Source organism: Coregonus lavaretus (assembly GCF_964263955.1).
Source record: "Coregonus lavaretus genome assembly, chromosome: 22".
Classification (NCBI taxonomy): domain Eukaryota; kingdom Metazoa; phylum Chordata; class Actinopteri; order Salmoniformes; family Salmonidae; genus Coregonus; species Coregonus lavaretus.
This window is the reverse complement of record NC_140009.1, coordinates 19,729,872-19,756,675: the sequence shown is the minus strand read 5'-3', so window position 1 is coordinate 19,756,675 and position 26,804 is coordinate 19,729,872. Positions and strand designations below refer to the sequence as shown.

The 26,804-nt window shown below is 49.9% G+C and overlaps 1 protein-coding gene across 1 annotated transcript in view; it reads right to left on the bottom strand.

Annotated features, from left to right (window-relative positions):
* Window positions 1-6,669: 6,669 nt before the first annotated feature.
* The window catches only part of LOC311149873 (protein bassoon-like), a gene marked incomplete at its 3' end in the record, with an annotated part of 102,887 nt that continues 82,752 nt past the window's right edge, over window positions 6,670-26,804 (bottom strand). The window contains exons 4-10 of the mRNA XM_084187113.1: window positions 21,984-22,448; window positions 14,705-21,355; window positions 10,259-12,761; window positions 8,889-9,724; window positions 7,709-7,814; window positions 6,829-6,960; window positions 6,670-6,710 (exon numbers count right to left, since the gene is read on the bottom strand). Coding sequence (XP_084043239.1) covers window positions 6,670-6,710; window positions 6,829-6,960; window positions 7,709-7,814; window positions 8,889-9,724; window positions 10,259-12,761; window positions 14,705-21,355; window positions 21,984-22,448 — 10,734 coding nt within the window. The remainder of the gene's footprint in view (window positions 6,711-6,828; window positions 6,961-7,708; window positions 7,815-8,888; window positions 9,725-10,258; window positions 12,762-14,704; window positions 21,356-21,983; window positions 22,449-26,804) is intronic.

Below are 26,804 nucleotides of genomic sequence, written 5' to 3'. Positions count from 1 at the left end.
ACATACTATTGCTTTTTCGTTATTAATAATCATAAATAACGTAATCAATGATTATGGCAACCATAAACACAAATAATTATGAAAAAATACATACTATAAATGATTACAAACTTAAAGGTGAAATTAATCTCGCAGCCAGTGTTCCAGCGGACATCATTATTACATAAAAAAGTCTGCAATTAAAATAAGCTTTATGGACAGAATATGGAGTAAAAAAATAAGATGTAACTTTACTCTAAATAAAAAAGAATGGAATGATTAAGGCGAATCCGCTATCCTGTAACAGAAAATCTGGCAAATACAGAACCAGAACAAAAAACTGAGTCGTAAAAAAAACAGAGACCCAAACGTTGTGGGAAAGTTCAGAAACACCAGGAACCCAAACGTTCTGGGGATGTTTTTTTCTTATTAATGGCTTTGCAATGGCTAAAAAACAAACCTGGCCACATTCGGCTCTCATGGTGTAATCAAAACCTCCCGAATGATGATTCTCCCATCCTGTGGCCAGATTCAGTGTTGTGTTCTCCTCGTCTTGTTTTGGAGCATTTTTATCAGTATTATTATTATTAACCAGTGTCTTATGGCCTCTGTGATTGAATTGGTGAACAGTGTAAGGTCTTGGATATAAAGTTCCATGCATTTCCGAATCCTAAATCCACTATACACTTCTTAGACACATCGCTAGAGGGAAAAAAATGAAACAAGAACGAGTCAGCATAAAAAAACGGGGCCTTTTTCCATTCTGGAATGTAGAGATAAAAACAGAGCAAACCGTGGAGACTTCCTCCTAGCTTCTGTCAACCTAGTCATCGTCTTTTTCCTCTTCTTTCAGCATCCACATGAAACAGGAAGTCTTTAGTACCAGAAAAACCTATGAAGCGCTTAAGTGTACATTTCTTTTTCAGAGATGAGAGGAGAGTGTGTCTGTGTTTTTTAATCTGAGCACAGGCTTATGGAATCAAGGATCTTACCATGCCACAATGGCCACGTCTGTTACGACCCCCAGCAGGCAGCAGCACAGCAGCCCACAGACTAGAGGATAGCATCATCAGCGTGTTGGGGGGTCACAGTACTGTGGCCCCCTCCCATCCTCCTACAGAGCAGCTGGATGGAGTTTTCCTTAGTATAGAGCCCATTCCCCAAAGGATAATGGCTGTTTGGGAGGTGATGGTCCTTGAGAAGTGACATCCTGGTGGTGAAGACCCAGACAGTGGCAGGGACCAGGCTCTCTATCCAGCTAGCCTCTCTCTGGAGGGCTCCTCAGGGCTTGTGATCCGATGGCTTAGGTGTTCTGGGGGGCTCGGGTGTCAGTGTCCTGGTTCTTTGGCTGGGGGCATTGCAGTCTGGGGGCCTCAAACCATTCTGCAGAAGTAAAACAAAGTAATGTGACTGGTATCCTATGAGTAGCTCACTACAGGCTAAATGACAGAGTAAATAAATAAAATGGATCTCCAATGAATGACAGAGGAACATGTGACATCACTGAAGTCATTCTGTGGCGATGAGATGTCTAAATCAACCCTTCAATTACATGCACATGTGAACATAAGATTAGAACAGAGTGAAATTCTATGATTCAACACTAGATGGCAGAAGAGCAGAAGAAAAGCAGGACTGAACTGTACACTGTAATGAGGTCTGTGCAGGTTACGTAATTATACTGCATCTCCATGACATTACACTCAGTTTATCCTCAGTAAAACGTATTTAACAAAATAGTAACAGTAATAATCATTGAATATTGTGATTATAAGAGCATGGAAGCCTGTCGTCTCTCTCACTGAATCTGGCATAAACACTCAAGATGGTCTACGGTACATTCATTCAGTTAGCAGCACCAATGTCTATGCTGAGAGAAACAGACAGACTGGGGCTGTGGTCACATGAGGCGGTTATTCATCATGACATGGTTGGCTGCACCACCTTGCACTACAGATACAGCATGGGTCTGTCTCAGGCAGCACACTGCCATTGCTGACAACTGAACCTGATGGATATACAGTATGTTATCGATGTATAACGGATCAGTTACACACTCATCTCAAATCATTTCTAGTAGAAAATCAACCACGCTTAACTGTGTTAGTAGGGAGACATTATGTTAGCTTCAGGAACATCTTTACTAAGATAACAACATGATACCTTCTGTACATCATCCTTTCTCTCTCTCTCTCTCTCTCTCTCTCTCTCTCTCTCTCTCTCCACTGTGGTAGAAGGAAGCCTCTGTGAGCGTAGTGGTCAATTCATAAATATTTATGTGTGTTCCTGTACGTACCAGTGTGTGTGTTCCTGTACGTACCAGTGTGTGTGTGTTCCTGTACCTACCAGTGTGTGTGTGTTCCTGTACCTACCAGTGTGTGTGTTCCTGTACGTACCAGTGTGTGTGTGTTCCTGTACGTACCAATGTGTGTGTTCCTGTACGTACCAGTGTGTGTGTTCCTGTACGTACCAATGTGTGTGTTCCTGTACGTACCAGTGTGTGTGTGTTCCTGTACGTACCAATGTGTGTGTTTCTGTACGTACCAGTGTGTGTGTGTTCCTGTACGTACCAGTGTGTGTGTTCCTGTACGTACCAGTGTGTGTGTTCCTGTACGTACCAGTGTGTGTGTTTCTGTACGTACCAGTGTGTGTGTTCCTGTACGTACCAGTGTGTGTGTGTTCCTGTACGTACCAATGTGTGTGTTCCTGTACGTACCAGTGTGTGTGTTCCTGTACGTACCAGTGTGTGTGTGTGTTCCTGTACGTACCAGTGTGTGTGTGTTCCTGTACGTACCAATGTGTGTGTTCCTGTACGTACCAGTGTGTGTGTTCCTGTACGTACCAGTGTGTGTGTGTGTTCCTGTACGTACCAGTGTGTGTGTGTTCCTGTACGTACCAATGTGTTTGTTCCTGTACGTACCAGTGTGTGTGTTCCTGTACGTACCAGTGTGTGTGTTGGACCTCAATAGGTACCATGGGAGAGCAGGGCTCAGACGTCACCAAGGTACAAGTGCTGCTCTGCTCTGCCTTATCTGCTCTACAGTCCACTCCTGATAACTGTTCTTTGGATGAGTGCAAACTATGTCTAAGTGCAATAAAGTTTTCTAGTCCCAATTCAACATGTTTTGTTTTAATCACCCCTTAAAAGTGCATGCTCTGGTTTAGTGCACCCTGTCACAACGGTCCCAAGCAGTTGCATTTATCAGGACTCAACTATTCTCTAGGAGAGCTGATCATGTAAACTTGGCACAGATACAGGGTCTGATTACCACCGATCAGATCTTCAAAATGAACAACTTCACAACACAATTAAAACCAATCAGGAACGCCCTCTTCTAAACGACCATAAAGTCTCTGATCACTGTCACAAAGATCAACAAATGTTGCCGTCGCTCTGTCTGCTCCTCCATTATGTCACGGTCTGTTTTGGTTTCACCGCAATTACTCTGGAGAGGTATATAATAGTGCCGGTTGGCATTTTCGATGTCGCAAAGCAATCATGCATTACTACTGCGTGATGTGAAGTCTATTATAGGGGAGGAGAAGGATGTAGAGAGAGGAGGAGGAGGTAGAGAGAAGAGGAGGAGTTAGAGAGAAGAGGAGGAGGTAGACAGAAGAGGAGGAGGAGGAGGTAGAGAGAGGAGGAGGAGGTAGAGAGAGAGGAGGAGGAGGAGGTAGAGAGAGGAGGAGAAGGAAGAGGTAGAGAGAGGAGGAGGAGAAGGTAGAGAGAGGAGGAGGAGGAGGTAGAGAGAGGAGGAGGAGGTAGACAGAAGAGGAGGAGGAGGTAGAGAGAGAGTAGGAGGAGGAGGTAGAGAGAGGAGGAGGAGGAGGTAGAGAGAGGAGGAGGAGGTAGAGAGAGGAGGAGGAGGTAGACAGAAGAGGAGGAGGAGGAGGTAGAGAGAGTAGGAGGAGGAGGTAGAGAGAGAGGAGGAGGAGGAGGTAGAGAGAGGAGGAGGAGGAGGTAGAGGGAGGAGGAGGAGGAGGTAGAGAGAGGAGGAGGAGGTAGAGAGAGGAGGAGGAGGTAGGCAGAAGAGGAGGAGGAGGAGGTAGAGAGAGGAGGGGGGGGTAGAGAGAGAGGAGGAGGAGGTAGAGAGAGGAGGAGGAGGTAGAGAGAGGAGGAGAAGGAAGAGGTAGAGAGAGGAGGAGGAGAAGGTAGAGAGAGGAGGAGGAGGAGATAGAGAGAGGAGGAGGAGGAGGAGGTAGAGAGAGGAGGAGGAGGTAGAGAGAGGAGGAGGAGGTAGACAGAAGAGGAGGAGGAGGAGGTAGAGAGAGAGGAGGAGGAGGAGGTAGAGAGAGGAGGAGGAGGAGGTAGAGAGAGCAGGAGGAGGAGGAGGTAGAGAGAGGAGTAGGAGGTAGAGAGAGGAGGAGGAGGAGGAGGTAGAGAGAGGAGGAGGAGGTAGAGAGAGAGGAGGAGGAGGAGGTAGAGAGAGGAGGAGGAGGTAGAGAGAGGAGGAGGAGGAGGTAGAGAGAGGAGGAGGAGGTAGAGAGAGGAGGAGGAGGTAGACAGAAGAGGAGGAGGAGGAGGTAGAGAGAGGAGGAGGAGGTAGAGAGAGAGGAGGAGGAGGAGGTAGAGAGAGGAGGAGGAGGTAGAGAGAGGAGGAGGAGGAGGTAGAGAGAGGAGGAGGAGGTAGAGAGAGGAGGAAGAGGAGGTAGAGAGAAGAGAAGGGAGTATATTATATGGTGGAGAATAGTCCCTGGTTGAACTCCAGTTAGAACTGCTGCTAGGCCTAGTGGTGTACTTGACATGGTTACTTTACCAAACAGGTCAACTATAGCCAACTGCACATTTAGTGGATGAACAGTGAGGAGTTGAGAGGTCTACAGTCTATACTGTATGTTGGCTGGGGAGGGGGGAAGAAGGGGTCCCAGGGGAGGTTGATGGATACACAGTCTTATGACAAACATTACCATGTCACTGAACCTCATATCCATCCACGGATACTGTTACCGGCCAAAGAGCCTGTATATAATCAGAGAGCGTGCTCTCTGTTCTCTGTGAATATGATCAGTCCAGTTCATAACCGGATAACTCCCTTTATCGACCTCACTGATGCATTATTAAAAACCGGGGCCTAGCCAGAAGGTAGCAATACCCTAACTATAAATGTTTGAGGGTAGAGCATTTTGTTGAACTATGTGTCTCCTAAGGCTTTCTGATATAAAATGACTGCAGTTGAGCCACAAGAGAAGTCTGTTGTTCAGTTAAAAACAGACACCAGCGCAAACAGATACTAGCATCAAATCTGTTGTTTTCTATGCTCTCTATAAACTGGTAAAAGACTTACAAGATAACAAATGGTGCTAACACTGCCAAAAATAATGATACAATTCCATAGACAAGTGTAGGTAGAATTTGCCCTAGATTACATGCTATCTCTAATAAATAGAGTATATTAATGTGCCTTATATTAACCCTCTGAGGTAAGATCAACACTCTTCATGAGGGTTGTATTACATATGTTGGACATTGAGCCCTTCTCAGACTCTTCTCTAGCCCTGGTTTCCCATTGAAACGTGACCTGGAGCTGGAAGTTTCACTGCCTGTATTGATGTCACAGTAATATGGCTGTTACTCATGCAGAGGCTGACAGAGAGTCAAGGGGTCAAGGGTCAGTGTTCATGGCAGGGTTAACACAAGGCGCAGTATTGTTTTGCTGTAAACAGGATAGGCCTACTATATGCAAAAAATAGCAGGAGTGACTTAACTGCAACATATTAAGATATGGAGATTTATCTAATATCTAACTTTGCTGTGAACTAAACCTTTACCATACCATCACTTCATAATTGACTATAATAGTAAATAATGATCATTGTTTTGTTATGATTATTGTGTCATTAGTGTATTACTAAGGTATACACCGTCCTTCTTTATCTAATCTAAGTTGTCTCTGATGTGTCTGTGTGCATTACTTACTGTCTGGCCGGCCAGAGAAATCAGCATTGTTTCTCTGCCATCGTGTGCGTAGGCCTGGGACATGCAGCATCCATTGATTCATGTCCTCATTGGCTGAATGAGAGTGGGAAAAACCAGAATCAATCAATCTTGAGCTGATCGATCATGATCATGTCAGGTTTGCTCATCTTTTCCAATTGTATTTTAAAATGCTGCAACTTGAAATATACACTGTATGTGTTTACAAGTTCATTTATGTTTTTAAGTATTACACTACAATAAAGCCACTTTACAAAGTAGGTTTCTATGTAGTTTTCTGAAAATGAGGGAGCTTTCAACAGGAAATAGAGATTTTGAACTCACCAGTGCGCTCAGATATCTTCTCTTGGTTGCTGTATTTCTCCCTTCCTCTCTCTCTCTCACAAAGCGGGGGTCTTCCTAGGTTTTTCTGGTACGAAGCCTCACGACATCCTCCATAACATTTACAGACACCTGAAATCACATGACGGTGAGTCACTTACTTGTTACTTACTGAGGTGAGCTGTCATACTGTTCTAAAATCCTAGTTCAGTACTAAGGAGAGACACTCAAACCTGCACAAAGTGCACTTAAGACCTCCAAAAATGGCACAAAGTTGTTTGGGGAATAAACAGAACCACCCACACTCAGTGGGGAAAGGAATATCATGAGGTAAAGGGGTTCTGTATATAGCCGAGCACACTGTCATCTCACAGACTGTGTTAAGGCTTTCTACTTGGTAGTGCCAGGTGAACACTTACCCTCATCTCAACACCTCACCACAACGAGGTGAACTTCTTGCCAAAACCGGAGATAGCTGATGGATAAACAAAGAGAGAGAGAAAGACAGACAGGAGAGTGATTAAGCATATTGTAGCAAGTAGAATGCATTAGAGTCTGAGTAAAAACATGGAGTCTGAACTCCAGCAAGACACCTTCTCCTAGTTTTCCTGCCGCCTCCGCAGGGTTTCCTGGCAGGACCTTGGAGAGGAGACTCTCCCCCTCCATCCCAGGTTGCCCTGCTGCTGCACTCCCGATGCCACCGGGTCTAGGGGCAGCCTTGGAGCCTGCAGGATGGAGGGAGAGGGGAGGAAGAGAGATGATGATTAGAAAGACATTCTTTATAATTCAGTTGATGCCATACTCTGTTTTAGTGCACACTATCACAACAGTCTGAAGCCATTGCATTTATCAGGAGATGACTGCATCAGATTTACACCTCAATCTGATACCCCATGGCGCTTAAAAGGCCACACAGGTTTACACACTGACTCTGACCCTGGTGTCTGTTTCCACAACACAACTGTCTCTGCAGCTGTCAGTGAGGTGAAGGTGATGGGACCGTATAGACTACTGGAGCATGTGAACACCAACCCAATTGAGCCATGACATGGAAATTAACCTATCCTCTCTGTTTCCTGAGTTAAGATTATCCATCAGCTTCCCAAGGCATTCTCAGGATTAATCCCTGGGATTAAACAGGACACCCGTGATACCTGATTACGCATGTGCGTCTGTCTGTCTAATGCAGGGGTGTCAAACCCATTCCAAGGAGGGCCGAGTGTCTGCGGGTTTTGGTTTTTCCTTTCAATTAAGACCTAGACAACCAGGTGAGGCGAGTTCCTTACTAATCATTGACCTTAATTCATCAATCAAGTACAAGGGAGGAGCGAAAACCTGCAGACACTCGGCCCTCCTTGGACTGAGTTTGACACATGGTCTAATGCCTAGGAGAGTACAAGTGTACTAATCACTCTCAGTGAAATGTTCAGTGGGTGGAGCAGCAGCAGTGTGGGTGCAGACAGGAATACTTACCTATTCCTGTGAGTGGGGGTTGAGGTGTTTTTGCAGGCTGGGCCGCCCCTCCTATGACAGCTTTGGCCCCTATGGCAGTCACAGGGGGTGTGTTTGCGACAGGTGCCTGTTGGAAGAGAGAGAGAGAGACAGAGAGATGAGGAACACGGACGGTTAAAGGTGGCAAACTGACTGTATACCATTAATTCTGTTCTGATGCACTCAAAGATTAGCCTTATATCATGGCGACCCCTGCTGTAATATCCCATGCCAAAACGTCATTTGACAGACATATGCAGAATGATGAGTATTAGCAATAAGCCAGAGATCATTGGGCAGAAACAATTGGCACACTTCCTCCCTGCAAACCAACCAGCTGTGCATCTAAATGTGCATCTTGATTTACAAACTGGGAATATGATCTCTGTAAGGGGTTATTGGATCAAATATAACATAGCTAATTAGCTTAGCATTGTGGACGCTTGACAAATAATCACACATGATCTGTTTTGCATTCACTCTACCCTGCGAACGGATGCAATGCTCCTCAATTTCCTTTTAAACCACGTATGTCGTCAATATAGGCTACAGCATAGAGATCCTACAATTCCTATAATACAGGATTTCTATGGGCTACAGTACAGCATTATATGTAAAACACAACACATAGCCGAAAGACTTTGCACATTGTATAGTTGTGTATATTATAAACAAGGTGCTGTATTCAGAGACATAACAAAACAAACAGGGAACGGAAGGATGGAGAAGGATTTGCAGCGGAATACATTTTGGGGGATGAATCTCTCTCCTCCATTTGAGTGGAATAGACAGAGGCTGTTACACTGCCACTATCTACAGCCACAGTGCTAATCACAAGACTAGATAAGGTCTGCCAACAGGGTTTCACACACTGAAATAAAACCTCCTCTCAGAATGATACGCTAGGCCTTATCAGAGAGACAGAGGGAGAGAGGGGGTGGAGAGGGAGATGGAGAGAGAGATAGAGATAGAGATGGGGGGAGGCAAGAAAGAGATGAGAGGAGAGGGAGAGGTCACCAAAGACCTCTAATGCTGTCTCAACGTGTGAAATAATAATCTACATACATTTACAGTGATTCTCATTATAATTCATACATTTCCAATCTAGTGTCACTGATTGTAACCACACTTGTACTGTACTAAGTCATAATCCTGTACTCACCGCAGTTGGTGGCAGTTGCCCCATTGCGCCTCCTGCCTGTGGCAGGCGACTGGCCTGACCAGGACCAAGCTGACCAGGCTTGGCCTGTAGACCCTGCTGGGCTTGGCCCGGGCCCAGAGGCTGCTGGCCCCCAGGAGTTGTGCCTGCAGGGGTGGTGCCTGTCTGCCGTGCCGCCGAGGTCTGGGGCTGCTGCTGCAGCTGGGTGCGCTGGCCTGGCTGCAGCCCGTCCTGCTGGGAGGTAGGACCCTGTCCCCTGGAGCCCGGAGGCCCACTGGTGGAGCCCTGTCCACGTCCAGAGCTGCCCTGGCCCCTGGAGGAAGAGGAAGGGTGGCCCTGGAGGTCCTGCTGCTTCCTGGAGGAAGTCCGCCCATCGTGGGAGGATGAGGACTTGGAGGAGCGGCCCTGGCTGTGGTGGAGGCCCGACGGGTCCCTGGAGTAGTCCGACGAGTGGTACCCCCCCTGGGAGCGGGAGTCGCCCCTCTTTCCTGACGAGGACAACTGGCGGGAGTCGTGGCGCATGGACGGGTCTTTGGGATGGCCCTTGGAGGACCGAGAGGAGCGGGGCTCGTCCAAGTGGCGGGACGAGGAGTGTCTCCCGGAGCTGCCGCTGCCATGGGGGCGGTGGTCCCGTGAGGAGGAAGAGTGACGGGTTTGGCCATACTCGTCCTGGGGCCACAGGTCCTCCTCTGGGGGCTCATCGTAGTCGTGGTAGCTGTGCTTGATGTGGCGGCTGCGGCCGGACGAGGAGTGGCCACCACTGCCGTAGTGGCGGGAGCCGGAGCGCAGGTCCCTGGGCTTCTCAAACCAGTCTGTCTCCTCTTGGCCAAGATTGTAGGCTTTGGAAACCAAGAGCAGATCACAGTCAATCTCCAAGTCCGACGGCGACAGAGGCATGCAGACTGAGGCCATGCAAAAGAAGAACGGGAAGGAGAGAAAATAAATAAAAGAGAAGTTGATATTTACACCCATGCATAATATGAAAACACGGCACACATAAAAAAAAGACAACAAATGTAAAAGACTGATAAACAATCTAAAAATAAGTTAATCACAACAAGTAAACAAAACCGAACTTTTACAAGACAACAACAACATTGTGTAAAAGAAATGATGCACCTCAGAAGAACATGCGAGAGAAAGTGACGAACAAAGTGAAGAAACTGGACATGCGGATCATGCAGATTTGGCACAGGTGCACAGCACAGACAGCAGTCAGTCAGTCGGGACGAGATCTGCCAGTATAGCCCTCAAGACGCAACACCAGTAAAGCATGCAATGACTCTCTCTCTCTTTCGCTCATCTAGCCTTATCTGTGGGTGGGTGGGGGACGTTTATACGTGGGCATAGACTGGCATTCAGCACCCATTTACCTTCGCTGTCCGAAACAGCGCAATGCATATCGTCTATAATGTAAGAATCGTCTGGTTTGTAGACGTGTGTCCGGGGCAAGTCTCTCATGTGGTCCTGCACGTCAGGCAGGGAGTGGCTGGAGCCGTACTGGCCATAATACTGACTACTACGGCTGTCGTACAGCTCTGGGCCCAGGGAGGAGGCCCTCACATGAACACCCATGGAACTGAGCGGGCTCTCCTCCTCCGAATACTGGGAGCGCATGGGGGGTCTGCCCCGGCTATATCCCGCCCTGTACGACGAGCGATCCCTGTCCCCATCTCTCTCGTAGGAGCGGCTGCGGTAGCCGGCATAGTCCCGGGATGAGATCTTGTCCATGCCATAGCCTGTGGAGCGTGAACGGCCCGAGGTGTAGTACATGCGCTCGTCCTCTTCGGGATAGGAGTATCTCTTCTGTTCATAGGAGCTCTTCCTCAGGCCGTAGGCCATGTCGTCCTGCAGCTTCCTGGCCCGCGACACAACGGTGCAGCTGCCACCGCCCGACATGCTCATGGTGTAGGAGGCCAGGTCAGCCTCCACGTCGCGTGCCTCCTCGATGGGAGAGAACTTGGAGATCTTCTGCTCCATGCCTTGCTTGCGGTGCTTGCTGCGCTTGGTGGACATGACGGCCGGAGCCAGGCTCTTGGAGGCGTGCTTCTGGACTCCGGTGCGCTGTGTGCCGTGTTTGGTGTAGTCATCATAGTAATAGGAGGATCCCCCACCCATGCTAGTGCTGCTGCTGCCCACTACTCGGCCGTATGTGTCTGACCCTCGTGGGTGGTAGCTGCTCTTACCCCTGCCATGGTGGTCGTACAAATCTTCCTCCCTGGTCAGCTCGTCCTCCGGCCTGCCGTAGGAACTCCCTCCTCTCGCCGGGCCGCTCTCCCCCATGTAGCGTCCACCGTGACCGTCGCTTCGGTGCATGTCCGCCGCCATGCCACCCAGGCCGTCCTTGGTCAGCTCACTGATGTCGTCGCACATGACGTAGTTCCTTGGAATGTTCTGCTCCAGGCTGGCGGGGCCGTAGAGACCGTCCTGTGCATAGGTGGACAGGCTGTCAACCGAGTGCAGACGGTCAGATGGAGTGCCGTGGCCGTAGCTGTTGGCCACTGTAGCGGTGTACTGGCCGTAGGAGCTGGCTGTAGTGGTGGTGTAGCCGTAGGTGTTAGCTGTGGTAGTGGTATACTGGCCGTACGTACTGGCCGGGGTGGAAGTGTACTGCTGCCCGTATGTGTTGGCAACTGTCGTCGTGTACTGGCCATATGTACTGGAGACTGTAGAAGAGTACGGCCCATAAGTGTTGGCCATAGTGGTACCACCAGTATACTGTCCATACAGGGGCGCCCCACTGGAGGAGGAGTAGATGGCATCTTGGGCCGTGGTGGTCACCACTACAGTGGGGTTGCTTATAACCTCATAGTTAGTGGGCATCTTGTGCTCCAGGTCAGCCAGAGAGGTCTGTCTGGGTCTCTGGTGAACAGTGAGGATGTCTGCCTGGGGCTGGTAGGGAGTGGTCTGGCTAGGGCCAGCTGGGTAGGACACCTGGCTGGGGTATGGAGAGGTGTGGGTGGGGTAGGGAGGTTGGCCAGGCTGGGCAGGCTGGGCAGGCTGGGCAGGCTGGGCAGGCTGGAACCCCTGGTGGCTTGGCTGTTGCTGTTGCTGGAGCAGTGGCTGCACCCCCTGCTCTGTCGGGTAGGGGGGCTGGCTCTGGGGGTATGTGTGGGAGGGGAAGGACCCCTGGGTCTGGTAGGATGGGGGAAGATGTTGGGTCTGCAGGGGGGTGGGCTGGGGAAGAGCTGCTGCCTGGGCCACTGAAGGGTAGGGGGGCTGGTTGAAGGCTGCGGTCTGGTAAGGGGTGCCAGGCTGGGGTGCTGGAGCTGGCTGGCTCTGGGGGTGGTAGGACTGGTAGGAGACGAAGGAGGAGGTGGGAGGGAACTGGGCGGCTGTGTTGAGGTCGCTGGTGAACTGGCTCAGTGGTGCTGTGCTGGGTCTGGTCAACACCCCGTTGCTCTCGTAGGAAGCTACCGCTGCCGCCAGCCGTAGGTTATTCAGTTCACTGTCTGACATGTAGTCTCGCGGGTCGCCCATGCAGCGCAGGTAGGCCATATCCCTCCTCTCCCTCTCCTTCACCAGGGTCTCTTTGCGCTGATGAATGCCCAGTTCCAGGTAGCGCAGCTTGGCATCAATCTCCTTCTCCTCCTCCTCCAGCTCATGCTGCTGCTTGCGGAGCTTGGTGGACTCCTGCTCCACGGCCTTCAGTTCATGGGTGAGGTCCTTCAGCAGGCTGGCTTTGGCTGCCAGACCTGGCCTGGACCCGGCCCTCAGGGAGGGCACAGCGGGCATGTACATTTGGGGGAGGGCCGGGGTGATAATGGGGAGGTGGCTCTCCTCTGGAGGCGGGCTGGGCAGGGTCCTCTTCACCTTCCTCAGGGCGCTCTGCTGCAGGGCGCTCTGCTGCAGGGCGCTCTGCTGCAGGGCGGCGAGCTGCAGTGAGACGGTACAGGGCCGTGAGAGCAGGAGGTTAGGGTTAGAGCTTGGCACAACAGAGCATGGCACATGTGACATAGATATGTATTGATTCTCAAGGACAATACAAATACAAGTTACATTCTTATGGTGTGATTATTCATTACTCAATGTGCCTGTACAAAAGAGAAAAGCAATAAACAAATTGCTGTAAACTGAAGCTTGGTAAATATCAATATGTTTGCTACCTTAAATGGTATTGCTTCAGTTACATAGCAGTGCAAAGCAATACAAATGTCTATAATCTAACATGTCCACTAACATTTCTCTAGTATGTTACATCCTCAGCCATGCCACAACTGTGTAGGCAGCACTATGTGAGTGTGTAATAGTTAATTAATTCATAGTTTCATTGTGGTAATTAAACTTGGATTTCCATTGGGGGTTAAATTAATCACAGCCACAGTCTCAAGAAAGGTTGGGGAAGATAGCCCCAGTATCTGTCAGCAACATTACTGTTCAATTATGACAATCTCATGAAGATGCTCCCACAACAGCAGTTCTACATAATCTCAGTAAATGTTTTACAACCATAAACCTCTCTCCAGAAATTCTAGTAGGGTATCAAATAAGCCCAATTATTTCCCAATACAATTGAAGGTCTTATAGAGACAAGCTATATTCAGTCGTGCCAGTTCTGACAGTCGTGTCAGTTCCTCTCCACTCTTTCATCGCCTTCAAATCCTCAATATTTATGAAATAAACCAACTTCAAGTCTATCTGTTTGTCTTCCAACTCAAAATTAGTTTATTTTCAAATGCTATTCAAATGTAATACTCAGGTTCATCATTACTCTACAAGAACTGCCACTGAATTCCACACACCTTTTTTCTGTACAAGATTAGGTCAATTCTCCATCACATACTGAGGTCAATAATGTTTTGTTAAGTCTCCCTGACCCCCTCAAACACTGCAACAGCTCCTTCAACAACTCCTTCAAATACAAAATTAAAAAATATCTACTGGACATTCCACTCAATGACTCATCTCAATAGTTTCCTGCCTATTTGTCACTTACTTTGATTATGCATTTTAATAATACATAATCCACCCCCAAATCATCATGTTTTCCTTTTTCTTTGTGTAAATCTCCAATTATTTATTAATTGGTCTTAAAAATCAGGATACTTTTTTTGTTTTGTTTTATAAATATTTGAAAGGGGGAGGTGCCTTACAAGCCTCTCAGTTATTTTTACCTGTCCTGCACACGCTTCCGTTTGCCTTTTAAATTCGAATCATATTGTTTTGTATGTTATTGTGTGCAACAACAAAAATAAAAAAAATTAAAGAAAAAGAAAAGAACTAAGAAAGCATTTTTCACAAATACGACGGATGGTTCACTTAAATTTCAGAATTCTTTCAGCTTTTTCTTCCCTTCATAGTAATCTGTATATAGGGGGGACAAACGTCAATCTGTAATTTGCCACTTAAGCAAGAACAGAACAAACAGTTGGAGTTAGTATTGGATGAATGGAGATATCATTGTCAGCTTTTGCCTGTAATGATGTTAACAATTTCTTGGCAAAAATATCAACTTTAATGTAGAGATACTTTGACAGTGTTCACTTAGGAAGTTGTGCATTAGTAAGATGTTGGAGGACATGCGTCAATGGTGTTTTTTTTAACTAGAGATCTGTCAGTGTTAAATGTGTGTAAATTGTGTTGTGTTTTATGTATAGTATAGCATTGTATGTTAATGCACTGTATGTTTATGGGGCCACATTTTAATATTAGTCTGTCAATTCGTTACATACTGTACTACAGTAGAATTCATACTCAACATTAAAAAGACAACTGTCTATGTGATGTTACAATCTAAATAAGACTGTTTGCTCTCTTTCAATCTCTGCATGTGTACAGAAATAGCTGTTGAGGATCAAAGGATTGACCTTGTGACCTACCTGGCTCTGAAGAGCTTGCTGCTGGTACAGGTTTAGCCTGGCCTTAGTGTGCTCGTCAGTGGTGGGGCTCAGCAACTTGGGGTCGGACATGGACCTCTGCGTGTTCTTAATAGGGCGGGGCATGCTGGGGTGGCGCTGGGGTGACTCGGCTGTGTAGGCCTTCTGCTGGGGAGTGACATGGGCCTTGTTCAGCCCGCCGCTGGAGAGGGAGGTCTCCAGCAGGCGGTGGGGGGAGACGGGGGACACAGGGGAGTAGAGCACCTGGGGGGACTTGGGGGGCTGACGGATCAGGCTGGAGAGGGACTCATTGTGGAGGTGGTTCATGGGCTGGGTCTGTGTCTGGTAGCTGATCTCCATGGGGTCAGACCTCCTCCTGTTCTGCTGCTGCCGCGGGTCAGCGGAGCCCACCAGCTGGATGCCCGTGGAGTAGGGGCTGACGGTGGTGGGCACGCTGAGCTGTGGCACCACCACGCCCTGAGACTGGACCTCCACGTCTGTTTGGCAGGCTAGGCTTTGACCCTTCTGGGTCCTTTCAGGGCCTGAGATATAGTGGACGATTTCCACTTTGTTCGGGTCTGGCACGGTGACGTGGATGGCCGGGGACACCTTCCCCAGCTGGTCTGTTTCGGTCTGGCAGGAGCAGTCTCGGATGGTCTGGATGGCGATGCTGGATGAGGCGGCTGTCTTGGAGGCTGCGTCAGTCTTGTGGTCGGCCCCGGGATCCGAGTGCCTGGAGAAGCGTGAGCGTCTGCGCCTCACAGGCTGCTCCCACTCCACTTTCTCCTCATCATCGTCAGTCTGGACGCTGCGGTCTACGCTGCGCCTGTTGCGTCTGCGCCTGGACATGATGTACCTCTCCTCGCCCTCCTCGTCGTCTGTCTGGACACAGCTGTCCACGATCCTCCGGGCTCCGTAGAACTCGACACTCTCGCCCTCCATTCCATCTCTCAGTCGGGGCATGGAGGTGGAGTTCTGCTTTCTCATGTTGGTCCTGGTCTCCATCTGCTCCTCGTTGTTCCTTAGACACATGTCTGAGGAGGAGTTGGGCAGGGACCTGAAGCCCACTTGGTCTCCGTAGGGCTGCAGCGTCTGGCCGCTCTGGTCCAACTGAGCGGCTGCGGTGGCTGCAGCAGCGACAGCTGCAGCAGTCTTCTGCCTCTTCTGCTCCTCAAGCTGCTGCTGGAGCTGCTGCTGCAGCGACTGGATCTGGTCAAGCTGGGCTTTCTGCTGGGCCAACTGCTCCTTCTGCATCACCAGCTGGTTCTCCCTCTCAGCCTGCTGCTGCTGCAGGACCTGCTCCTTGATGGTCTGCAGCTCCTGGATCTCCCTGTGCACCAGCATCTGCTCCTTCTCACGGTGCCGCTGCAGCTCCATGCGCTCCCTCTCCAGCTCCTCCTGCAGACGCAGCTGACGCAGCTTCTCCAACTCCACGCGCTCCCGCTCCATTTGCAGAAGCTGCTCCTGTTGGCGGTGCATCCTCTCCTCCTCAGACTCGGTCTCTGGGTTGACAGGGCCGCTGGAGGGTGGGGTTGGGTGATGGGGTTGGGTGCTGCTCTGGGGCCCAGCGTAGCTTTGTGTTGAGGGGTAAGCGTGGGCTGGAGGGGGCTGGCTCTGGGGTGGATGCTGGCCCTGAGGGTGGAATTGAGGTTGCATGTGCTGGGGCTGGGCTGGGGGCTGGCTCTGAGGCTGGACCTGGGGCTGCCCTGGGGCCTGAGTGTGGAGGTGAGCCTGGGTCAGGTTCATGGGATGCTGCTCGGGCTCCATTGGCAAGCTGACCGAGGCTGATGTATGGGCAACGGTAGATTGAGACGGTGGATCAGATCCACTTGATGTCACAGAGGGCTTCCCTAGGTAGATTGGGGCATCCTGGGTGGTGGTGATGGTGGCATGCATGCTCACAGGGGCCGACGTGGTAGATGGGAAGACGTTGGGAGCCGGATAACGGTATGGGGCCTGTCCAGACATAGGCATCCGTGGGTTCACAGGCATCCTGGTGAGGCTGGCCAGAGGCACAGGTGTCATATTGGCTGTGGGTAAAGGCCTGTACACTCCATTTAGTAGCGGGCGCAGCACTGAGGCAGGCTGGGTAGTGATTGGCAAGGTGGAGGCGATGGGTGTGTTGATGGTAGAATAGGTCATCCCATCGGCAGACCTCATGGCAGACGGGTACATGGCTCGGAGGCTGGCTTGCCTGGCATTGATCATGTTGGTGAGCGCTTGGGTGTGAGAGATTGGCTTCCCGTCAGGTCCGTAGAGCATATTTTGTCTCATAGAGTTCAGCCTGCCACCTGGACCAGTTCCTCTGCCTACACCGTACTGCATGAGCTCCGGGTTGCTCCCATAACGGTCCATTGAGTTGAGGGCAGCGCACATTCGGCTGATCTCTCTGGCGGTGGTGGCACTGTACTGGGCCAGGTTGGACTCCTGGAAGTTAGCGAGGTCTCGGGGCGAGTAGCCGTAGTCTGAGCTGATGTTTGACAGAGAGTTGAATCTGCGTATGGGCAGGGCAGTAGCAGTGATGTCACCTCCATGGCGTAGGTCAGTGTAGGAGCCATACTGCATGCCCAGTCCCAGGAAACCTCCCTCATAGGCGTGTTTCATGGTGCTGAGGTCCACGGCCAGCTCTGCAGAGGTCTGGATGTGTGGGTCCATCTTGGAGTGGTAGGACTGGAGTCCGGCTTCTGCTAGGTTGGTGTCAGACATCGAGGGCTGTAGCCGACCAGGGAACGGTAGTGTGTAGGCTTTACGCCCGTCCATAGAAAACTCCTGATACTGGCCCTCCTGGTCTGACTCGTAAGAGAGTGGTGGCACAGAGTGTGGTCTTGGCTCTTGAGTGGCCACTTTCTCATCAACATTTGGCTTTTGGGAGAACGGTCCGCCAACGCAGCTACCTCCGAATGGGAGGCGGTACACTACATCACAGCAAGCTGGTTGGTTCTCAGCTTTGATCTGCCCCCCTGTGAAGTCCATGGCATCCTGGCCCTCCTCTGTCTTCACCAGCTGGGTCACTGGTCCTCCCTGTGGGGCTCCCTCCATTTGGATCATCATGCCATGAGGCCCACCCCCAGCCAGGTTCATCACACCTGCCGGGGTTGGTTTGCTCTTCAGCTCCAGGGGACCTCCAGTGCCGTAGATATCAGGGGCAACGGCAGGGGATATAGCGCTGACCACGGCTGGGGCATTGCTGGTTTGGCTGACCAGAAGGTCTTTCTTGAGCAGAGTCATCTGGCCTGGTAGGTTGTACCGAGCTACAGAGGACTGCTGCTGCATCTGGTGGTGTTGCTGGAGCTGTTGCTCCAAGAGATGCTGCTGCTGTTGAAGCTTCTGCTGCTGCTGGAAAAGCTGCTGCTGCTGGATGCTCAGGTCCTCCAGCTTAGCGTCGATCTTGGGGATAGACGGGTCAATAGGCGGTGGTTTGTTCTGTGAAAGGCACATGGCTGAGCCCATGCCCTGGCCGAGATCAACTCTGTTTTGTAGAGGGTCCCCATAGACCATGGGCTGTTGGGGTTGTGATATGAACATGGAGGCGGCCACCGTGACGCTCACCGTGGTTGCGGTGGATACCATTACGTGGGGGTGATGCTGGGTGTTCAGGTTCATGATGAGGGGCTGGATGACAGTGGAGGGGTGGCTCCCCTCGGGCCCGCTGGTGGATTTGCGTGTTTCTGTGGCCAGGGAGGTAAGATCCATGCCATGCGCAGTCATGATAATGGGAGCTGCGTTAGTGGCTGTTCTCAGATCTACTGTTCTCAGATCCACCACACTCCCACCATGGATCATCTGGCCCGGCTCCACTCTCGAGGTCCCCGGGATGCTGGAGATCCTGCAGAGAGAGATGTTGTCCATAGACATCGAACCACAGCTGTAGGTGCTAGCTGTGGTGACCATGCTGGTGCCAACACTGACCTTCTCCACCTTCTGCGTCCTATAGAAGCTGTGCTGAGGAGACTGGTGGTACGGAGGGGTGTCAGGCGGACTGGCCTGTGAAGAGTAGCTGTCAAACGTCGACTGTCGGATGAATCTGGTGGGTGAGGATAAAGGTGACGTGGCCATGTTGACCGTCATTGGTTTGGCAGGGCTTGTGGGCTCTGCGCCCATGTAGAGGGCGTGCTGGGAGGATTGCTGTCTGAATAGACGTGGGGATACGGCCCTTTGAGATGTCTGTGTCCCCTGGGCCATCACTGGGGAGGTGGGCCCCGAGCCAGCTGACAGAGCCCCTATGCCTGGGCTGAACGTCTGGGTGGAGATCTCGGCCCTCCTGGAGGGGGAAAGAGTTGGGCTCTCAGTGGGCGAGGCAGAGGGAGACAGAGGGGGGCTGGAGCTCTTGTAGTACGAGTACATCTTTGGCGAGCGGGGCTCTATGACGTGCTCTGAGGATGTCGCACTGTCTCTGGCTTGGACCCCTCGGCTCTCGCCCACCCTCCTCGTAACCACCTCTCTCTGGCTGTATGCCTGTGTTATCTCCGCTATCTTGCTGCACACATTTGAGACGGTTGTGGTTGAAGTGGCAGGTCCTCCAGTTTGCCGACCATACATAATGGATTGGGTGGTCGTCATCGTTTGACTAACGCTTGTCTGAGAGATGGTCACCGCATCCCGGGAATAAACCCCGTAGGCTGCTATTGTGGTGGCGGCCACCACTGGAGTAATGCCATTTTTACCCGTCTGGCTCTTCATCCCGGCTTTATGGACATCTTTGGAGTAGTGTTGTGTCACCCGTACATCAGGGATCCTTCCTCCGGTCTCAGAGAAGGACACAGGTGCAGAGAGCTGAGTGGGGCTGTTGCCAGGAGTCAATAGGTCATTGGTCTGCTCAAGCAGCTTAGCGAAGGCTGACCCAGTATCTAAAAGCTGCTTATCTGGATAGGTGCTGTCGTCTATTTCCACCTGCTCGTCTGCCTGCTGCTGTAACTCCAGGGCCGAGGACTGGTGCATCTTAGTGATGTTCTGGGATGTCTGGCGGATCTCTTCGTAGATGTCTCCTGTCTCTGCCGCCTCGTTTTCGTAACTAGTCTCGGCCTGCTCGTACTCATACACATCTTCATTCTGTTGGCCATTCGTGTCGTCCTCGTATGCACTGTTGTGTCTCCCTTGTTGCTGCTGTTGCTGTTTCTGTTGTTTCTGCAGCAACTCTGCTTTCCTCATCATTTCCTCATACACCTCCTCAGCACTCTTCAGGGGCTTGCTGCTGGAGGGCGCGGTGGTGGTCGAGGTCGTCGACGACTTCTCAGTAGGAGAGTACAGAGACATGAACGTGGGCAAGTTATACTCGCTGCCAGACTTGTAGAGTTTAGACTCGTATCCCTCAGCCTCTGAGTCAAGGCTCTGGGGGGAGTATTCTGAGGCAGAGGATCGGTGGAGCTCCTCCATCTCCGCAGCTTGTCGCAGCTCCTCAGTAGGGGAGGCGTCCTCGATGGGGGAGAGGTTGCTGGGGGGCGTCTTGGACCTCTCCCTGCGTCTCTGGGCCCTCAGCTCCTCCTTATCTCTTTTGGTCTTCCTGGCCGTGCTGCGGATCCTCTGTTGCTCCAGGTCCCTCATCTTCTCCTGCTCCCGCAGCAGCTCCTCCTCCTCCCTCAGCTCGTCCTCCTCCGAGGAGTCCTCAATGGTGGGCAGCAGGGGGCCGTGGGAGCGGTGGCGGGCCTTCCTCTGCTGCTTGGCGTCCTCCAGTCTCTGCCTGCGACTGGGACTGCTGTCGCTGTCTTCCTCCATTGAGGAGATGGAGGTGGGGGAGGTGCCAGAGTTGTAGCTGGAGGTGGTGGGTGGCAGGGTGGAGGAGTACTCGCCCCTGGAGCGCTCCTCGGGAGACCCCGTCAGGCTCTCCATCTCCAGCTCGGGCTCTCGATCCAGGCTGAGGTCGTTCTCGTTGTTGAGCTCCATGTCGCGGCTGTAGCTGTTTGTGTTGTTGAGCTCGATTGTCTTGAAGCGGCGCAGGCCCCCCAGGCCCCCCTCCTCTCCTTCCTCCGCAGAACATTTGTAGATGTCGCTGGAGCTTTTGGTGTCCTCCTCGAAGCTACTGGACTGGTGAGAGAGGCGGCGCTTCTCTTTCGTCAACTCTGAGATGTGCTTGAGTGTTTTTTGTTGTTTTTGGTAGCCGTAGCCTTCGTCCTCCTCGTCCTCCTCCTCCATGTCTTCCTCCTCTTCCTCGTTGTCCTCGTCAGCACTCATCTCTATGATCTGCCTCCTCATGAACTCCTCATCTGTCATCGGCTCCGGCTCGGCCACGTTCTTCTCCTCCTTGGGAGCGGCACTGCTCTTGTGCTCCCGTTTGGACTCCCAGTCCCCTCCGTCCTCCTCCTCCTCCACAATGTCCTCCAGCTCCTCGTCAGAGTCATAGGCCTCCGGGGTGATGGACAGCGACCGGGGTCTCTGCTCTCGGTGGTGCCTGCCTCTGCCCCTTTCGCGCTCCCTCTCCTCGACCGGCAGGGCCTTGGACTCGAGCAGGGGCCTCATGGAGCTCTCCAGCTTGGTGATCTCGGAGGGGCTGGGGGGGCTGCCACGCCCGCTGATGCCCCTCTCGCTCAGCTTCATCTCCTCCTCCTGGATGAGGCCGATGATCTCGCTGTGGGAGCTGGAGATGCCGTCGGAGGAGTAGCCCGTGTCACTCAGGCTCTGGGGACTCCGCGACAGGTCCTGAGTGCTGTTCTTGGTCTCCTAAGGGGAGAGACAGAGAAAGACAAAATAACAAATAAGTAAGACATAAGAAATCTGCCAAAAACAATACATCAGACTGGGAAAAAGACCTGAAAAAGACCTGAAAATCCCCTACATTACCTTATGCAATGGCTATTCTAACCATTTTATTCATAATGTTCTGCTCCTCATAGAATTCCACCCATACTCACAGTGAACATTAGAGAACAGTGGGCATTAGAGTGGAGCACTTTGGTATTCACATCAGCACTAATTCACTACCATTAACCAAGGCCTTGATGGCTTTGCATATTCATGGTTGTACCAATCGTAACGCATTATATTTCAAGAGGAGCGATGGCTAAAATGGTGTGAGAGAAAAAAAATACATTTTCTCTGTGTGGAGTAAATCCGTCAGTGCTATGGCTGGCGCCTGCTTCATCAGCATTATTTTCTAGACGTCAATAACAAGGTGCAGAGGAAGTATTGGATCCCATTTTCTAATCATTTGCTATACTGTGGCTATAAACTACCAATACATTATCCCATTTCAAATCCACTGAATGTCCTACAATCAACATCTTGCTTTAATATATAACAACACAGCCTTATCAAAATGAATTTCTGGGACATCTAAAAGGTGACTCACATCATATCTTGACTTCTTTATCTCTTTTATTGGTGTGATTGGCTCTCCCTTCTTCTGAGTAGGTTTGGTGTCTATGGTGGGTTCCACCAACTCCTCTGGTTTTGGCATAGTCTCTTCCTTGGCCTTTGGTTGTTTCAGGGGCTCGATTGCAGGTGTAGGTGTTGCCTGGACAGGGGCCTTCGTGTCCCCAGGTTGCTTCGCTGCAGTTGAGGCGAAAGGTCCGCTCCCCAGGCCTGTCTGGGGCTTCTGCTGCTGCGGCTGCATCGGTCTCGGCCCTTCCTGCTGCTGACTGGTCAATTTTTGGAAGGGTGGCTGCTGAGCAGGCTGCTGACTGGTCAGTGCCTGGTGGCGTGGAGAACCCATTGGTTGGTGCTTTGGAGACGGATGAGATACAGGAGAGGGCTCTCCAAGCCCTCCAGACATCAGTCGCTGGGTCTGGCAGTTCAGACAGAGCCATTCTTTCTTCTGCAAAACAAATCAGAAAAACAAGAGAGAGAAAGTTAGGAAGTGACGGGGCTACAGAGAGTAGGTACTGAAGAATGTGTCAAGAGTAGAACATCACTCCCACATTTCATGTACATCTCCACTGTGATTCTTTGGATAAGGATGAGTGACAGCATGGCTTCCCTGTGATTAAGTATGTGGGTCTCAGAGGAGAAAGTAGTACTGTCTATCGGCAGGCTGCTACCAGATCAAGAGACATCACGCTTTTACAACACATCTGGTGAGCCGGCACACATAGCAATGATGTTCCCATAACAATGGGACTGAGTGACGGCCCAGGTCCACTACTACAGTATACTCCGAGAAGTAAGCCTCTTAAAACTATGAAGCATAAAAGCCTCCCTGCGAGAGCTGTCAAGCTCTTTAATAGTTTATTTCAAGCAGTGGGTGTTTTGTTTTTTCTTTCTCTTAAGTGTGATTAGCAAAGTCACAAATGATATCCCTTTTCTCATTTGCTGGTGGACTCATAACAGTGATTGCTCTTAAGACAGAGAGCAATACTGTGGTCCACTCCGCTATATTGATCTGACTAAAGTGCAGAATTTTTTTTTGCCCACGCTGAAGACGTCTATATCAGTCCGCTAATACAGGACTAGTAAAGGCCCAGTGCACTACTTTTTATTTTGTGATAAAAAAAAAAACGAAATGTTTTTGAGTGTTTACCAGCATTTGTAACTTTAGTCTGATAATTATATGTACAAAACAGTTAATCTGATAATACTTAAGTTGTGGAATATAACATACTTGCTTTATATGTTCAAGTTTCTTGAAATACTTTGCAAATGCAACTTATTCTATGTGAAAACTGAAATGGTCTATTCTTTACTTTTCCATTTTAGTAGACACTCTTATCCAGAGCAACTTACAGTAGCGAGTGCATACATTTTCATACTTTTTCCCCGTGGGAATCAAATCCACAACCCTAGCATTGCAAGCACCATGCTCTACCAACTGAGCCACATCATCACATCACTACAAACCACTTGATGTCTTGATGTACTCAGTTACTGTATTGTGCATTGTTTTTCTTCATGGTGATGGAAAGTCTACAGGTACAAACCTAACTGACCAGCCTATGTACAATACAGTAATGTACATTTACATTAAGTGGTTTGTAAGGATGGTAAATTAATACTGCACAAAAAGTGGTTGTTTTCATTGGTATTTGATCAAGAAAAATATTTGATTTTATGTGGATGTTTTGTATCTTTGCCCATAACTTTGCACCTTTGATCTAAATGTTTGAGGACAGGGTTTTGTTCTTTCTGGATTCCATTAGAATGACAATCGCAAAGAAAGGGACAGGGCACCAACTCTTACAATTCCAACTATTGAATCCTGTAAGATACTGTTCTTAATTATACAACTACTTTTTTGCCAAAGCGGAGATGTTAAAAACAAAATGTTGCCCGGGCTACAGACATCTATATCAGTCCACTAATACTAGTAAAGGCCCAGTGCGCTACTTTTGAATTAATATATATTTTTAATTCAGATTTTTCAGCACCCCTACTTCCCACGGCTATGCACCCCCCCCCCCCCCCCCCCCCCACCACACCTTTCTTCTGTATGTAGTGCATTATACATCCGCATATAGACCACTCAATCCCCCTATCTTTGTACTGTATATAGTGCAGCAGGCAGGCCCCCTCCCCCTGCCAAGTTGGAAGAGAGCTATTTTTACCCAGGGTACCATTGTTCTGCTCTAGCGCGCACTTTCATCCCCTCCCCAGTTCTACTGCTGCTACTGCTGCTTCTCCAGACCAGGCAACACTACACTACACTACAGCACACTATACTACACTACACTAGGCTACAGCACACTACAGTACAGTACAGTACAGTACAGTACAGTACAGTACAGTACAGTACAGTACAGTACACTACACTACACTACACTAAACTACACTAAACTACCCTACAGCACACTACACTACACTACACTACACTAGGCCTACACTATACTACACTACACTACCCTACAGCACAACGCCACAAACTGGAGGAACAGTCAGCACAGGGCCGACCAGAGGAAGAAGAAGAGAACCGGAGAGGCCCAACGGGCAAAGAAGAAGAGGAGGAGAGAGAAGGAAGAGAATGAATGACAGAAAAGATGGGAGAGAAGTGGTGGAGGGTGAGGAGAAAGGACGAAATAGAGCAAGAGTGATGAGAAGAATAAAGGAAGATGGACAGACAAATACGAAGGAAGAAGGGGGGGGGGGTGGGCCTTGGTCAAAAGTAGTGCACTATTGGGAATAGGGTTCCATTTGGGATGCAGCCTAGAAAGTAAATCAGTGTCCTATGACAGCGGAAGTAAAAGCCCAGTGGGATTGCTTCCTTCTACCCAGCCAACCTCTTGATGAACCTCTTGCTGAGCCTCTCAGAGCCAGAGTGAATTATTGACTTCCATCCACACTGCCTCTCCACTCCGTGGCAGGTAGCCACAGCCCAGTTCCCCACAGCTACTGTACCACCATCAGTCAAACCTCATCTGCTAGAAGCATGTCCTCCATCCTATTGACACGACTACTCATTATCAATCCCCCTGTCGAGCACAATTGTTAAGTCGACCAAAGCAGAGAGTAGAGGGTCTCATGCGGTGTTACAGTGATGCAGAACCCATCTCTTCCTGTGTCCCCCTCCTCTGCGCCCCTCCCTCTGTCCTATTTCCCTGTCAGTGCTCATCCGGGTTATCGTTACATGACTATCTGGGCTAGTTATCAGCTAGCGTTGCCTGCTACTAGAGGAAGCTCCAGTGGACCAGCTCCAGAGGACAGGTACCTGAGTGGGCTGCTGGTCTCTGAAGGGAGGAAGGGAGGGAGGGATGAAAGGAAGGAAGGAGGGAGGGAGATCTAAAGAGAGGAACAGTGGAACAGCCATATGCATATTAGAGCTGGAAAGCAATTTCGCAGATCTCTCTCTCTCTCTCTCCTGCTCTCTCTCTCCTGCTCTCTCTCTCCTGCTCGCTCTCTCCTGCTCTCTCTCTCCTGCTCTCTCTCTCCTGCTCTCTCTCCTGCTCTCTCTCTCCTGCTCTCTCTCTCCTGCTCTCTCTCTCCTGCTCTCTCTCTCCTGCCATGCTTGGGTTTAAGGCTAGCTCCTCTCTCTCCTTCTCGCTCTCTTTTCCTCTATCCTTTTCTCCTAAAACCCCCATTCCCTTTTGGTGCATTTTCTATTCCTGTCTTCCCCGAATTTCTTCACCCTCTCATTTACATTTACATTTCTCAATCTCTCTCCTGTATTTATTATCCTCTACCTCCCAATTTCACTGTCAGACCAATTCTGTTTTTTATTTTTCTTCTTCAGCTTTTCTATTTTCTTCCTTTCCTCTCTAATGCTCTCTTCACCTATATTAACTTGGCCATCCACGGCTCAATATCCTCGACGCAACTACAGTTGAATTGCCCCAATTGAACTCCTACAAAGCATGATCTTATAAAGACTGTTCTCAGAGAAAGGAGGTGAGAGTGTGTCTTTGTAATCACTGGTGGTAGTAACCCAAGGTGAGGGCAGTATTTCTGATCATAGAGAAAGGAGGGCTTGTGTCTGTTCACACAGCTGGGAGAGAGATAAGGTAGACCTCCACAGGGCCCTATAAATGCAATGCCGCACGAACGGAACGAATGCACACGCACACACACCTCTCCTTTACCCTCAATATTTATGTTTTGCTCTTACTCTCTCACCCTTGTTTGCTCTTCTCTCTCTCTCTCTCTCTCTCTCTCTCTCTCTCTCTCTCTCTCTCTCTCTCTCTCTCTCTCTCTCTCTCTCTCTCTCTCTCTCTCTCTCTCTCTCTCTCTCTCTCTCTCTCTCTCTCTCTCTCTTCACTCTCTCTCTCTCTCTCTCTTGCTGAGCTTGTCTTCCCACTTCAGTGGTTGACTGAGACTACAATCTGCTTGACTGAAAGGCTTTAGAACTGTCTGCCTGTAACCTGCTTCATTGAGTAGTGGGTGTCTATGGTCTTGGGAGAGGAACATAAATATTCACTTCTGATCTGGCACCATGACTCTACTGTATTCTCTATAGTTAGGACAAGGAGTAGGACTAGGAATGTGTTTCCATGCCAAGCAGAAAATAAATATGTTTCTCTCATTCAGTTGGTCTATGCTCTGTCTCTCAGTCCTCTTGAGTATGTAATACCATAGTGTAAATAGAATCCAACTTTTTGGTTGAGAGTTGAGTCAGTATGTTAGTTAAAAGCCACTGAGGTCAAACTATCTTATTTGCCTAGTACATACACCTCAAATAAAAGCAGACCAAGCATTTCTATGAGAGACGAAATGCTGGTGTAAGGTTCTATAATGTGGATAAGGAGCAATA